The sequence below is a fragment of the Blennius ocellaris genome (genome assembly GCF_963422515.1).
Source record: "Blennius ocellaris genome assembly, chromosome: 20".
NCBI lineage: Eukaryota > Metazoa > Chordata > Actinopteri > Blenniiformes > Blenniidae > Blennius > Blennius ocellaris.
In genome coordinates this window covers 20,917,047-20,930,838 of record NC_137669.1, presented here as the reverse complement: position 1 = coordinate 20,930,838, position 13,792 = coordinate 20,917,047, and the positions used below count along the sequence as shown (strand labels likewise).

The 13,792-nt window shown below is 42.6% G+C and overlaps 1 protein-coding gene across 2 annotated transcripts; it reads left to right on the top strand.

Annotated features, from left to right (window-relative positions):
* Positions 1 to 3,521: 3,521 nt before the first annotated feature.
* ak2 (adenylate kinase 2) lies at positions 3,522 to 12,708 on the top strand. Of its 2 annotated transcripts, XM_080516087.1 has the most exons (7): positions 3,522 to 3,696; positions 5,042 to 5,167; positions 6,513 to 6,623; positions 6,727 to 6,821; positions 9,120 to 9,192; positions 10,228 to 10,447; positions 12,447 to 12,708. In XM_080516087.1, the coding sequence occupies exons 1-7, from the start codon at positions 3,598 to 3,600 to the stop codon at positions 12,452 to 12,454; spliced, it is 732 nt and encodes a 243-aa protein (XP_080372213.1). In that variant the 5' UTR covers positions 3,522 to 3,597; the 3' UTR covers positions 12,455 to 12,708. The 2 variants fall into 2 exon arrangements, with proteins under 2 accessions (XP_080372213.1, XP_080372212.1); XM_080516086.1 differs by lacking the exon at positions 12,447 to 12,708 and having other exon boundaries at positions 10,228 to 10,488.
* Positions 12,709 to 13,792: the final 1,084 nt, after the last annotated feature.

Here is a 13,792-nt window from a genome sequence, read left to right as displayed (position 1 = left end):
ATAAATCTATAGCAGCTTATTTTGAAACTAAGAAGAAATTTCTCTCTTCCAAAACCCTGAGCAACAAGCTGGAATATTTAGATTAAATGGAGATTTTTGTCTTCAGGTCTGAGTAAAATGACATTTGAAAAGAAAAATGCAGTGTTAAATGAGGTACTTCATTACTCTACAATACTTTTGTTACGCTTTATTATTTTATGTGAAATACGTCAAGATGCATTTTTAGTTTGATGGGTGCCATGTGAATGACGGTTGGTATTAGTTTCTCCTGAACCGGACAGACTCACGGGACACACCGAGACCAACGGCCGCGGCAACCAGGAGAACAACGAGCACAAGCAGGGCGACTCTCTCCGCAGTGACCTTTGACCTGGAACCTGACCGACAGTTGGACAGAAACGTCAAAGACATGCAAGAGAACACTTCAGGTGTTTGAGACGGTTCCACGGATACGGCCTTGCCCATGAACTTTCACACGTCGTTCATGCTATCGACGTGTTCTTTCGCCTCGTTCCCTCACAACAACAACAACAAAAACCCCAGGGTTCAGTTTCATTGATGACTTCCTGCTGGTATAAATTGTGAGTTTCACTTCATTTGTGGCGTTTTTATCGTCTCCCTTTGCTTCCTGTTGGAGTTCACAGAGTAAAAACGTGTCAAGTTAAAATGTGACTCTTGATTGGCTGAAGATGTGCAGCTGAATGTGTTTGGTGGGCAGGATTGAAAATGAAGGGATGAGAGGAAAAGCTGATGTTGGAGGAGAAAGTCAAAATAATATAAATGCTTGGGGGGGGGAATGCAGGCGACACCACACACACACACACAAACACACACACACACTTAGGGTTTTATTGCTATCAAATATTTTAAAGAGGTCCTGGAAGGGCAAGTATCGTTCATCTGTTTGTTTGTTTTGTTTGTTTTGGTCGTTGTCTGCAGCTTTCTTCGATTTCTTCAATTTACATTTTTAGTCTTCCGTTTCATTTATTGCCTTTGGCCCAGAAGGTTATGTTTTCATCTGCATGTATTTATTTATTCATTGGTTTGTATGTATGTATTTGACCAACTTTTTGCAAGACCTGAATTCATCAAATTTTCAGGACTGATTTGTCATCGTCCGATAATCAGTCGTTTATATTTTGGGAAGTGAACGGCTCAGCGTTCCCGAATAAATCCCCCCAAAAACTGTGAAAAAATGGCACCTTACGGAGGAGGTGAAAGGAGATCAGCGTCTGTTGCCATGGAGACGCTCCCCGCTCAGGGTTTCTCACAGTGACGTAGCTACCTGACAGGCCAGTTAGCACTGATGTGAGCTAACGACTATCACGCTGGTGCTGTGAACTCGGCTCCGCAAACAAGAAAGAAACGTAATCTAATAAAACATGACAAGCAGTCATGAAAAAGGAACTGCAGAAGAAGCGGAAACAAGAAGAGACCCTGTGTCACAGACGACTGCAAGTTTTTTCAGCCAAAATCCTAACTTTTTTGTAACTTCCCTTTTTAAAAAGAGAAACGTGAAGCTGAACTTCTATTTATATGTCGCCTTTGTTCAGCCGCTTCTGGGTTTCTATTGTTTGTTTGTTTTCTCTGGTTTGACATTATTGAAATTGGATTCAAATTAATTTGTTCTGCTTCCGTCTACTTTATCAAACCAGGCAACAAGCTCATAAGTTATAAATAAAAGCAATCTGGTGAAGACGGCAGAATAAACACATAGTTACAACTACAGTGAAATTAAAAACAAAGTATTTTTTTTAAAGATTGTTATTATTGCTGTTTTAATCACAATTATCAGCCACAGAAATGTCCGACACTCTTACACGTGTTCTCACAGTAACATTTGTAATGTTTTGAGTTGTTTTCTTTCTGCTTCTTTATAACAGCCACATACAATACGTTTTCAAATTTTTTTCACATATTTTCACATTCAAGTTTTCACAAGCCAAGTTTTCACATTCCTTGAATATCCAATAGCTGATTCGTTTTTAACCTGCCAACTTAATATAATGTGACCCTTGGAAATTTTAAAGAATTCAAAATGAAGTAACCCTGGTAATTCCCCGTATGAATCTGTTATTGTGCAGTTTAATGTTTAAGCTTAACTTTATACCGACATTACTGTAATAGAGTTTTCCTGCACACAATATGCATTTTTGACAGATTTATGCTGATGTTGCCTCTCCTCATTGTTAACTAGTTTTACAGTTTCTTTACAAAAGAGAGAGCAATCTTCATCTGGGATATGATCTCCTTTATATTTAGTGAACAAAAGCTCCAAACAGACTTGATGGTTGTTCTCTTCATGACAACAGGAAGAGTTATTAGAGTGTCAGTACCCACCGGGTGGCTCTGTGGCTGTCTTCAGTATCTTCACCTCGGAGTACGTGGTGTCAACCGCGGGGGAAACAGACTCTTCAGAGAATTGTGAGATTAAAAGTGTGGGTCAGCTCAGTGTGACAGAGCTCAAAATGTGTGTTTGAACAGCCACTGTGGGTAGATTTCATATAGAAAGAGAAATAAGACTCACGGTCGGCCTTCACATTTCCTCTTGCAAACTTCACATCAGTGTAGACGACTTCGTTTTCGCTCATTTTCTCACAATGTGGACATCGGCGTCTGACGGAGAACAAAGCTGTGATGGCTCCACTGCATTGGGAGGATTCCTGGAACATGCACTTCTGCTTTTATGGCCAATTTGATTGGTTTACATTTCTCTTATTCAAAATTCAATATACCGGTGTTCAAATCAATATATTTTTATCTGCAGACGCATAAAGGAAGTAAGATTTTGATATGAATACTTGCAGATTTCAAAACTTTGCACCATGAGGCACAACAGATTTGTTTTTTGAGTTTGTATTTTCGTCAAAACTTTCTTCCCCCTTAATTTTGCTGTTTTAAGCGTGATTTCAGCTACGTTATCAGAGTTGTAGATAATTCATATTCAGAAGTTTTGTAAGACATTGTGGTGTGCTGATAAATCACACTTATTGTGTAAAAATGTTCCTTTAAATGTTAGAATGCTTCAAGTAAAAATTTTTATTTGAAAGTTAATTTGGATGAATGGATGACAATTGCAGAATATATAATTATATAATCATGGACATATGGGCTGCTGGTATGTTTTGCATTTTGCTTAAGCATCTATTCGGCATTTCAGGCATTCCAGCATTTATTCCAGTGAGAGCACCTAATGTTTTTATTTTACTCAGATTATTATGAAAACTGATATGCAACTGTATGCACTGTGCCCATGAGGCTTATATAGGTATTTTATTTTATTTTATTTTATTTTATTTTATTTTATTTTGTTTTATTTTATTTTATTTTATTTTATTTTTGGGGATTTTCTATCGCGGAAGTTGCCCAACGCGCCAATTTGCAAATGTTGACCAATCACGTTGTAAATATGCTGACAGAACGGTCCTTCAGCCAATCAAATAACAGGTCTTTGGTTAAGGGGCGGGGTTTAAACCTTGGTCGCGAAGGAGGAGGCGCCGGCTCTTCCTCTTCTGGACAACTTGGCTTAAGTGTCGTCAGGACGATTCCGACACACGCCGTCAAAAGTTTCTGCCCCGCTGCTCACCCGGTGCTGCCATGGCCCCCAGCACGCAGCTGAAGGAGGCGATAGCCGACATGCAGGATGGTGTCCGTGCCATCCTGCTTGGCCCTCCCGGAGCCGGGAAGGGGACTCAGGTGAGGCGTTAGCTGTTAGCCATTAGCCGTTAGCCTGTTCAGACAGCAGTGTAAAGCGCATGGCCGGTGTTAGCCCGAGCTAATGCTAATTCTAATGCTAACTCACCGAGCAGCCTCACCTGGTTCTCCTTCACATTACATTCAAATTGTTTTCAAGTGTTTGTCGCTTATATTCCATCGTCAGCATTTTTGCTAACTGGAGTGTAAAATTTTTCTGAATATTTTGTACCGTTATATTATTGATATCCCATTTCATATTGTCATTGCTGTTTAAAATGTAAAAGATGTGCATCAGCTGTTCTATATGTAATGTTGAATTAAATAAAAACGACTAAAGACGTATTTACGTGGTGTTGACAAGAATGTAAACGAACTAGTTTTTTTTTTTTTTATGAAATGATTTTTAACACTTCCACCTTATTGAAAAGTAGTTCTCAGGATACCTAACATATGCACAGCTTGGGGGGGAAGAACTCTGAAATGTATTGCAGTTTTAGGGTTTAGGACGTTGAATCAGAAGTCGTAAACTGTTCATAAAGTTCCAGTCACATATTTCAGAACGATTCCTGTTGTGTCTCTTGTCAAGTACAGACGCCCAGCTGTCAGTGAAGCATTAAACCAACATTTCAAGATGTTCCAGACTCTCAGATCACATACCTCATCATTTTTGGTTTTCACACAAGATGTCGATTTTTTTTTTTTTTTTAACTGCTTAGCTGATAGATGTTGTTTGTAAATGTGCCATTGTTGAAGGACGGTCATGTGCGTCCTCTCACGTGGGAGTAAATGTACATAGCTGCTTTATGTGTTGGAGATTTTACAAAACCTCCACCATGGTGACCTGCTGACACGTCCCACAATCTGTCATAATGTAAGAGGCAACAATCATGGATTTTCGTTGTACGCTGAGGCAACAAAGTGTCATAATAATCAGCCTGACACATGTTGAGTTTGTTACATCATGGACTGAGGCTAGAAAACATCTGGAAGGAGATTTTGCCCCTGATGCCAGAATTGCATTTCTTAATATTTAAGGAAAAAGTAAACATTTAAATTTAGTCATATAGATGCCAGTTGCACATGTGGGACAGAGTCTCAGCAAATACAACTGTGACCTTTAAATTAGATGCGTCAATTTAATCTGATAATATTGTCTTTTGGTCAAAATACATAAAACTTGTATTATGCTTTGTCCCAACCAACATTAGTTATTTGATTTTCCAACACCAAAGTTCAAATTCACAGCCTGATCTGTCCCGTGATTGTTGGCTGGCTGTGACGTTTTTTTTTTTTCTTCAGGTTTTTGGATGTTAAACGTCAGAATGTTGTTGCCGTCTCTCTGCAGGCCCCGAGGCTAGCGGAGAAGTACTGCGTGTGCCACCTGGCCACAGGGGACATGCTGAGGGCCATGGTGGCCTCGGGCTCCGAGCTCGGCAAGAGGCTGAAGCAGACCATGGACTCCGGCAAACTGGTAGCGTTTCCACGTTCCCATTTCCCACGATCTGCGTGTGTTTTTCTTTCCCCGTCCCCTCTGAGGCTCTGTTGACTTTGCAGCTCTTTACGCATCGTCTCCTCTGAAGTCCCGTGTTTTTATGCCTCGACATGACCTCCACATCTGGCTCGGGAGGAAATTAGTATTTCTCCAAATTAGTGTCATTCACATGCGGCAATTCTGGTTTTTAAACTGCATAATGTATATTTCTTTTTTTAATTAACCCGTCTCAGAATTAACCATTCAGACGGATATTTCTGCCGTTTCTATCAAGTCGATGTCGAGTGTTGACAAGTTTATGGAAAGAAATGAGAGGTAAAGTTGTGTAACAGTCCCAGTCAGAACTACAAGTAGAAGTTCAAGTATAAAACACTGTAAAGTGGATGTGTTGACAGAAACATGGCGGTACTGCGGCTCAGACAGACCGACACCTTCATAAATTAGGTGCCAAGGTCATTTCTGACCCAGAATTATGGATTTATTTCTTGCTCATGCCAGCTTTCGTCAAATAGCCTCCATTCTTCATAGACGATTTGTTTCACTCCCTTTGCAGAATAAACGTTGTGAAGATTGCTGCTTTTAATAACCCTAAATCACAAGACTGCTCTTTTTATTTCGCAAAGGTTTTTTTTTTTCCCCCCTTTAAAAAACAAAACAAGACTTTGCTCATGACTTTCATCGTGGCGATATATTAGTGTTGGAGGGAATAATGTGATCTTTGTTCACACACATGGTTCAGTTGCACAATCATTTGCGATGACATCAGGGGATTTTTTTATATTTTCTTTCGAAATTAGTTTCACCATCTATTCTTAACTTCGGTTGAAGCAAAAGTTTCTCTTGTATATGAATGCTGTCCTCTTTGTAAATCCAATCTCACTCACTCTAAAACACCATTTCACAAAGAAATGCAGTGGACAGAATTAGTTTCTCAGTGCCAAAGAACAAAATTCAAATAATCATAATTTGAAAAATCATCTTAATTAAAATATTTAATGATTCTTGGAGGCGACTGCTACAGCAGGCTGTGCTCAATGTCCCTTGTTTCATAATGATCCTGCTTGTAATTTCTTAATGTTTCTTTCTAAGTTAATGTGTTATATGGCTCCAAAAGGAGATTGTGATCCACTAAAACTGCCCCATCTTTGTGTTTTACATGCTGCTGTTGTAAACCTTTGCGTCTTTGTCCTTTTAAACTTGTCGTCTTGTGATTTTTCTCACTACAATTTGTACATTTATTTTTTTTGGACTCTCTGGGTTTCTCCTCCATAATCTTCTGCATGGTGTCGGGAGACGAGCGAGATTTAAAGTGAATCCTTCGCAGGTCAGTGACGAGATGGTTGTGGAGCTCATCGAGAAGAACCTCGACACGCCACCCTGCAAGAATGGATTCCTGCTGGACGGATTTCCCCGAACCGTCAAACAAGCAGAGATGGTGAGGATTTCCTGCACAGAGTCGACGTCGTAAAAGACGCGCGTCGAGAGCGGATTTTAATTAAAAAGCAAATCTGACTTGTGCCGTCGGTTTATTCCTTCAGCTTGACGACTTGTTGGACAAGAGACACGAGAGTCTGGACTCTGTCATCGAGTTTGCGGTCGCCGATACTCTGCTCGTCCGCAGGATCTGCGGCAGGTAGGAGACGTTTGATTATTCAACGAGAGAGAGAGAAAAAACTCAAACCTCTTTAATTTCCCAGGCCAGTAACTGGTAAATTGCATCATTGCTGGTTCTTTTTGACCAAATAACTTCTGGTTCTATGACGGTGTGAACTGCTCCCGGGCTGGTCGGGGTGTCTGGGACAGTGAGGCCATGCTGGGAGGAAGTGGAGCATGACGATTACCAGAGAGGGTGGCCGGGGGGTTTAAACGTCCTGCACTCATGAAATGTGCTGAAAACTAAAGCTGCTCGGGCTCCCAGTTGTACCGTTGAACGACTCAATGATCTTTTCATTGAATCTACAAACCGAGCAAAGGTTATGTACAAGAATACAAACTATTTCTCTGATTTCTTCTATTTCTTCTCTCTGCAATATTCTTTATTATCAGTGCTTATTGGTTATATAAGATTGTCTCACTGTAAAGGTGAAGACTTCATAATGGTTAATTATGAAAATAAGCCGGTGGTTTAAGAAGCCAGCTTGTGACAAGTCGGTCGCTGGTTCAAATCCCTAGACTGACACATGATTTGCTAAAAACCCACTTCTTGTCACCTCCCATGTCGTCATTGCCGTGGGTCCTTGAGCAAGACCCTCAAACCTCGGACTCCATTAAAGTGTCCACGAATGGCGTTAACCCGTTTTGAGCTGCATGCTATTATGGGTTTTTTTTTCTTTAGTTCAAATATTTTTTTATTGAGCATTTCGAATTTATACAAGTTCTTGTCGAGCGTCCAGAGCTCAGTTTTATTATTATTATTCCACCTTTCCAACACTGCAAGAGAAACAAATTAGGGGTGCAAAGAGAAAACAAAACCATTGTTTTTAAAATCTGTAAAGCACTTTGTGCTCCATGAAAATGTATGAAAAGCGCTTTACAAATAAATGTTGATTTGATTTGATCAGCTGGGACATCCTAATACCAGGTAATTGTGTTGGGATTTGTTTTTTTTTTTCTGTGTGACTAAAACTGCTGAAGAGATAAATTATCATGACGGGGAAAAGGGATTTTGACCTTTTCTCTTGCTGTAGCTGGGGATCGCAGTGCAGCGTTGAGCAGCTGCTGCAGAAACCTCGGAGCAGATTCCAGCCGAAAAACAAAAACAGACTTGCCGAGTCCGACGGGGCAGGGGAGTTCATTGTTCCGTGTGTGAAGCGGCCACTATTGTTACATTAAGGGTGAAAACGGAAGAACTGTCTTTTAACTTTCTTTTAACCGCCTCAGAAATTCTTGTTCCTAAAACGGCAACAATCGACTCTGTTGTGAAGAAGGTGCGTCAGCGTTGTTTCAGTCAGAGTGTCACTGTTGCTTGTTCATGGTCGTTTCTAAAGAGTAACTGATTTAAAGGTTAGAGGTGAAAAGTAAACCCGCATGAAGTATCTGTGGGAGAACCTGTGATACCAGGAGATTGTAAGAGCAGAACTAGCACCGAGCTGGAAAACCTGCTAAACTCACTAACTACCACGTATCCTGTTAACAAATCAAACGTCAAGTAGAAGCTTTTAAGGGTTAAATTAATATATTGTAATAAATCCTTCAAAAAGAATCCAAACTGCGACTTCAGGCTCCATGTCATGTTCTTTTCTAACTCTTTGTTGGTAAATCACCAGATGCACAATGTTGTTACCTAAGATTTCCACTGAAGTTGTGTGAGCTACTTTCTGCTTTGACCTAAAAATTAGTTTTATGTAAGCTGCACATGTTGAGGCCAGAATCCTGAAAGCACAACTTCTTATCACCGCTTGCTGGTGTCGTTCCATCTCTCCGGTCTCTCAGCCTCCGCAGTGCCTCAAATAGGAATCTCCAAAGCAAATTTCACCGCATTTTGATGTAACGCGTGGAGTTGTGTTATGAAGCTGACCCACATGTTGAACAAGAAGCTGAAACGGTGTCGTCATGTCGGAAAATATGTGCTGGAGATGATTATCATTATTCCCCCCCCGGTCTGTAACCGCTCTATTTTGACTGCAGCCACAATGAATAGAAAGTGCAGTGATTTTTTCAGAAAGTCATCTTTGTGTCTGTGGGGGTTCTTTCTTTCTGAGGAGGCGGCGGCGGCGGCCAGCTGCCACCTTTTCAAGCCCAAGTAGGACAAGAGCATCATGTGGGATGTGGAGGACAGTGAAGTAGTTAGTGAGTCACAATGGCCATCAAACTCTCGTCCATCCTCCTTCTCCTTCTCTCCTCACCCCTCTTATTCCCCCCCCCCCCCCCCCCCCCCGTGTCCTTGATCTGCCCTCCACACCCTCTCACTGGCTTCTCTCCGGCTCCCCAGACTAATCCATCAGCCCAGCGGCCGCTCCTACCACGAGGAGTTCAACCCCCCCAAAGAGCCCATGAAAGATGACGTAAGTCGCCTCGCTGTCAGCCCACTGAAGACGCCACTCGTGGTGTAAAATTGCACCTGCCTGTGCCGCCCGACGCGTCGAAGCTTTACAGTTGGACGGTTGGAAATTTAAAGGTGCAGTGACGCCTCCTGACCGGCCGACGCCCCGTGTGGACGGGACACGTCGCTGTGCACCGGCAGGGTTTTAACTGTGAGCTTAAAAATCCTTGAAGAAAATGAATTCTGACCAAATGTCCTTACCTTTTTTTTTCTTTTTTTTTTAATGCTTTTTATTTATCTTTGTTTTTATAGACATAGAAAACAAACAGCAAAAAGCAATACAAAAGGGGCATCACACTTTTCAGTCAGTCAATCAAGGATTATCTTCTTTTCTCTTTCTAAACGAGGTCCATTATATTCTCCACGTTGTCTCCAACACTTTTGTTGTATTCCAGTCTGTTTGCTTTTGATTTGCGGTATGATAAAAAAGCGTGTCAGTTTTTTCCAACCAAACTCTCTCCAGCGTTTAGAGCTTGTGGAACTGTGTTGTGTCACACATTAGAATTCTCCAGTCATACTCTGAAATTTCGGTATGTAGTTCATCTTCCCATTTAGATTTTAAATACAGTGAGGTATTACCTTTACATTTCCGAAGACATGCATACAATGTCCTTCCTTTTTAAACTGTCTTTTAAACATTCTGTGTTTATTTCTCACAACAAGTGATCACACTCGTGCTCATCTACTATTGCCTCTTTCTAACTTCATGTCAGAGCATCTCTAAATTAGCACAAACAATTCAAAGGGATGTTGCTGTAATACTTTGAGAAATATGCTCCTGGAGATATTCTGTCGTTTCCGTGTGCAGATGTTCACTTTGTTTAATGGTGGTTGAAATGTTGGTGAACTGAAAACCGTAAAGAATCCATGGTCATTGTCAACACATGAGACCCGGGGAAGTATGGGGTTACGGAAACTAAAGAGCGTGTTTTAATAAGCTTGAGAACCCCGTCGCTCTTTGCTGAGTCGTCGTCTTTCTTGGCCGTCTGCCCCCCAGGTGACCGGCGAGCCGCTGATCCGCCGCAGCGACGACAATGAGAACACGCTGCGCTCCCGCCTGGACGCCTACCACCGGCAGACCGCCCCCCTGGTGCAGTACTACAGTTCCCGGGGCCTGCACACGGCCGTGGACGCCGCCCAGGCCCCCAACGTCGTCTTCGCCTCCATCATCGCCGCGTTTTCCGCCGCCACGGAAATCCCCGCCCGCGCCACTGCCAGTAAAGACCGAGTGTTTTTCATTTAAAGTCTTCCTCCTTCCTCCTCTTGTCCTCTCCAACTGGCTCGTCTTCAACACTTTGATCGCGTCTCGGTAATCCCCTCGTGTGTCGACATGTAAGCGTCGGAGGACGGACGCATGATAACGGAAGGATCTGAAGCGGCCTGTCGCCACGGTAACTTTAAACTGTAAGAAAAACGACAAGGTAGAACTGAAGAAGTGAGATTTAAAGTTCCGCTGCTCCTGCAGACTCCCCACAGGGAGTCGTTTCATGTCGTCTGATTTGCTGAACGACTTTGCCCCTTTTTTTCTCGTCATCAGACCTTATTTGATATTCATTTCGAAGATGCTGTGTTTTTCCGCCTCTTGTCAACACATTCTCCTTTTTACTGGCCAGAAGAAAATCATGGCTGCATTACAAAACGCATGCCGATTAATTGTACAGTGGCTTTTGACATTTTCTATTTCTCCGAACTCCGGTCACTTTATCAAAGGAATGATTTGCCGATTCCGTCGATTCACCACTTTGACATTTGAACGATTGTATTCTTTAATTTACTGACGTGTTTAGTTGCCAATTTAATAAGTACATGATTGTGAAACTGTTGGATTTGAGTAATGTTACAGCAGAGTTGAAGGTTTCGATCGCGTCATGATGCAACATGTTGCTGCTGATAATTGTTTATTATTACATTATTATTATTGAGTATTTTGATTTTAATTCTGTTCCCGGGAATCAAGTTACCGGTACTTTCTAATTGATGTTCTTGCTGATGGGAGTGTAATAATGCGCCGACATGTCAGTTTGCTGTCGACTTGAGCTTTTGTTTTGTTCAGATTGTTTTTTTGTAAACATTATTTTCTTTTTGAACTTTATTCTGAACCTGAAAACCGAACAGAGGCGAGATGTAACATTCATGACTTTGTACGAAACATGGATGGTTGTCAATATCGTGACATTGCGCAGCTCTGCTTGTTGCTCTAAAATCAGTTTTATTACATTGATTGTCTGCTGCTGCTTCGTCTTTCCCTCTCTGCTCGGCTGCAGTTTTGGGTTTTTTTGGCCACAGCAGAGATCCACATTAGGTTAGCTCCTGTCGGTAGAATATTCAGCAGCTTTAACAGCTGGACGGCGTGTTTGGATGTTAAAGAGTCGCAGATAAACATTCGACCTACAAAGAAAAGATAAAGTTATTACGTCGTGGCTTGTTTTGAGTTTTCCTTTAACACCATGTTTCCTCTGTACGTCATGTCGGCGCCTTCCAGTGACTGAAGAGAGACGTGAGATTACAGATTTGAATTTACCCTCTATGGGAATCCGTACGGTTGTTTTAACAACAGAGCCGTCTCCTGACGCACGGCGCCTCTGTAACTGAACCTGCCTTCAGCCGCAGTGAAGGTCTGTTTGTTTTGAGCTCCGCTGGATGACGAGGCCTTGATGCATTTCCTCCAGTGAGACTTGAGTTCTGGTTTGTGCGCCGGCGTTCAGGGTCTCTGCTCAAAGTCTGACGTCTGATTTTGTGTGAAGTCGACTGGATCAAAGAGACGAGCTGAAGGATGTCGGTCGCTGAGGTCTGTGGAGGAAATGTTTCACAAGGGTTTTGAATTCTGGGTTTTTGTTGTTTTTTTTATTTGTTTTTTTTGCAGCATTCAAATGTTCTTTTCTTTTCTTTCTACAATGGAGTGTTCAAGTCCCCACATGTTACCCTGAGATGAACCCTGTTGAGTAAAACAAGCTAATGATGATGAATTCTTGGTGAAACAGGTGTCGTCATGTTGCTTTTCTTTTGTCGGCTTTTGAAACGCGTTGAATGTATACGTCGAGTTTCAACTGCTCTGAACGCTTTTGATCGTTTTTCCCTTGAGTGACTGACTTTAAGACGTCGACGTGAAGTATTTGGATTCTTCCAATGTTTTAAATGACCAAAACTATGTTATTACTTATGGCTTGTTGGCGATATTCACCCAAAAACCTCCTTCTTCTCCCCTTTGTCTTCCAGCTGGTTAATGCCTGAGCTGCTCCAGTCCCACCGAAGCGAAGGATTGGAGCCGCGAAAGCTTTTGGGCGTGTGGACGACTGAAAAGGAGGGTCGAACACTAAAGGGGATTCCTCAGCATTCATAGGTTCGAGTAAAGTCTTGCAGGGCTGCCGCTGCAGGCTTCAGCCCATTTTTAGTCCCGTCAGAGTTTGACGGGATTTATCGAAGTCATCATGTCTGGTCTCGTCCCTCCCCTTCTAATAAACCTCTTGCTTTCTGGTAATCGTCACGTGTTCTGCCTGTTATTGTTCGCCTGTCTGATCATGAACTCCTCACATTTATCTTTGTGAATATCTGTGAGTCGGTCTTCCTGAAAATGATGTATGCACATTTTATTGCTTGAGTTGACGTAAACGCAGAGACTTTACGTTAAACACTGATTTGAACAGGTATGTTTGACATATGAGGAATTTGGCTTCGGTAAAAAAACCTGCATTCTGTACAAATGTAAACATTCAATAACAAAAAATATAACGCAATTAGACTCATATGTACCAGACAAAATAAGATAATAGGTAAAGGTGCAGTGGTAAGTAGTGCAGAGGTAATAGAGTAACGTGAAGTAGTTAAGTAATCAGATGGTCATTAAAAATAAATTCATAGCTTCTTTTCACAATTTATCCTCTGCTAATTTACGGTAAACCATCTGGGGGGGCCGTGACGTCACGGGGTGGGGTTTCCGTCAACCGACGGCGTGACGTCGCCACTCAGGGCTTTCCTCCATGACGTCAGAGGGCGGCGGGAGGAGAGAGCGCGAGGCGGAGCGGAGCGGAGCTGCGGAGGTTTGAGTCGGAGGTTCAGCGCAGCGCTCCCCGGGGGGAAAGAAGCAACCAGAGGGCCGCCGTCACCCGTCAGAAGCGCAGCCCGAGAGCAGAGAGCCGGGAGCGGGACACACACGGACCGTGTCGAGCCGCCGAACCTCCCCCGGAGAAGCGCGGTCCGGAGCGGGGGTGAGTGTCCGTCTGGCGACGTCCGATGTTCGGAACGGCTCTGGACTCCTCGAATTACTCCGAATTTAAGAAAAAAAAAAAAAATGTAAAAATTAAAAATGGCGTTGACATAAGTTAGACATTTCGTCGTGTATAAAATGTTGACATGTGGAGGTGGAACGTGTCAGCCTGCTCATCCCGAATTATTGCACCAGAACGTCTTTAGCGTCAATCCTGGATGTGTGAGACCGAAACCTCGTCCTGGTTTTCCCTTACGAACGGTCCCACCGCCACTCCCCGGTCCCGGTCTCCTCGGTACCGGTCTCTCCCGCCCCGGTCTCCCCAGACAGGCTGTGTTTTCCAAGAAAGCTGGAAACC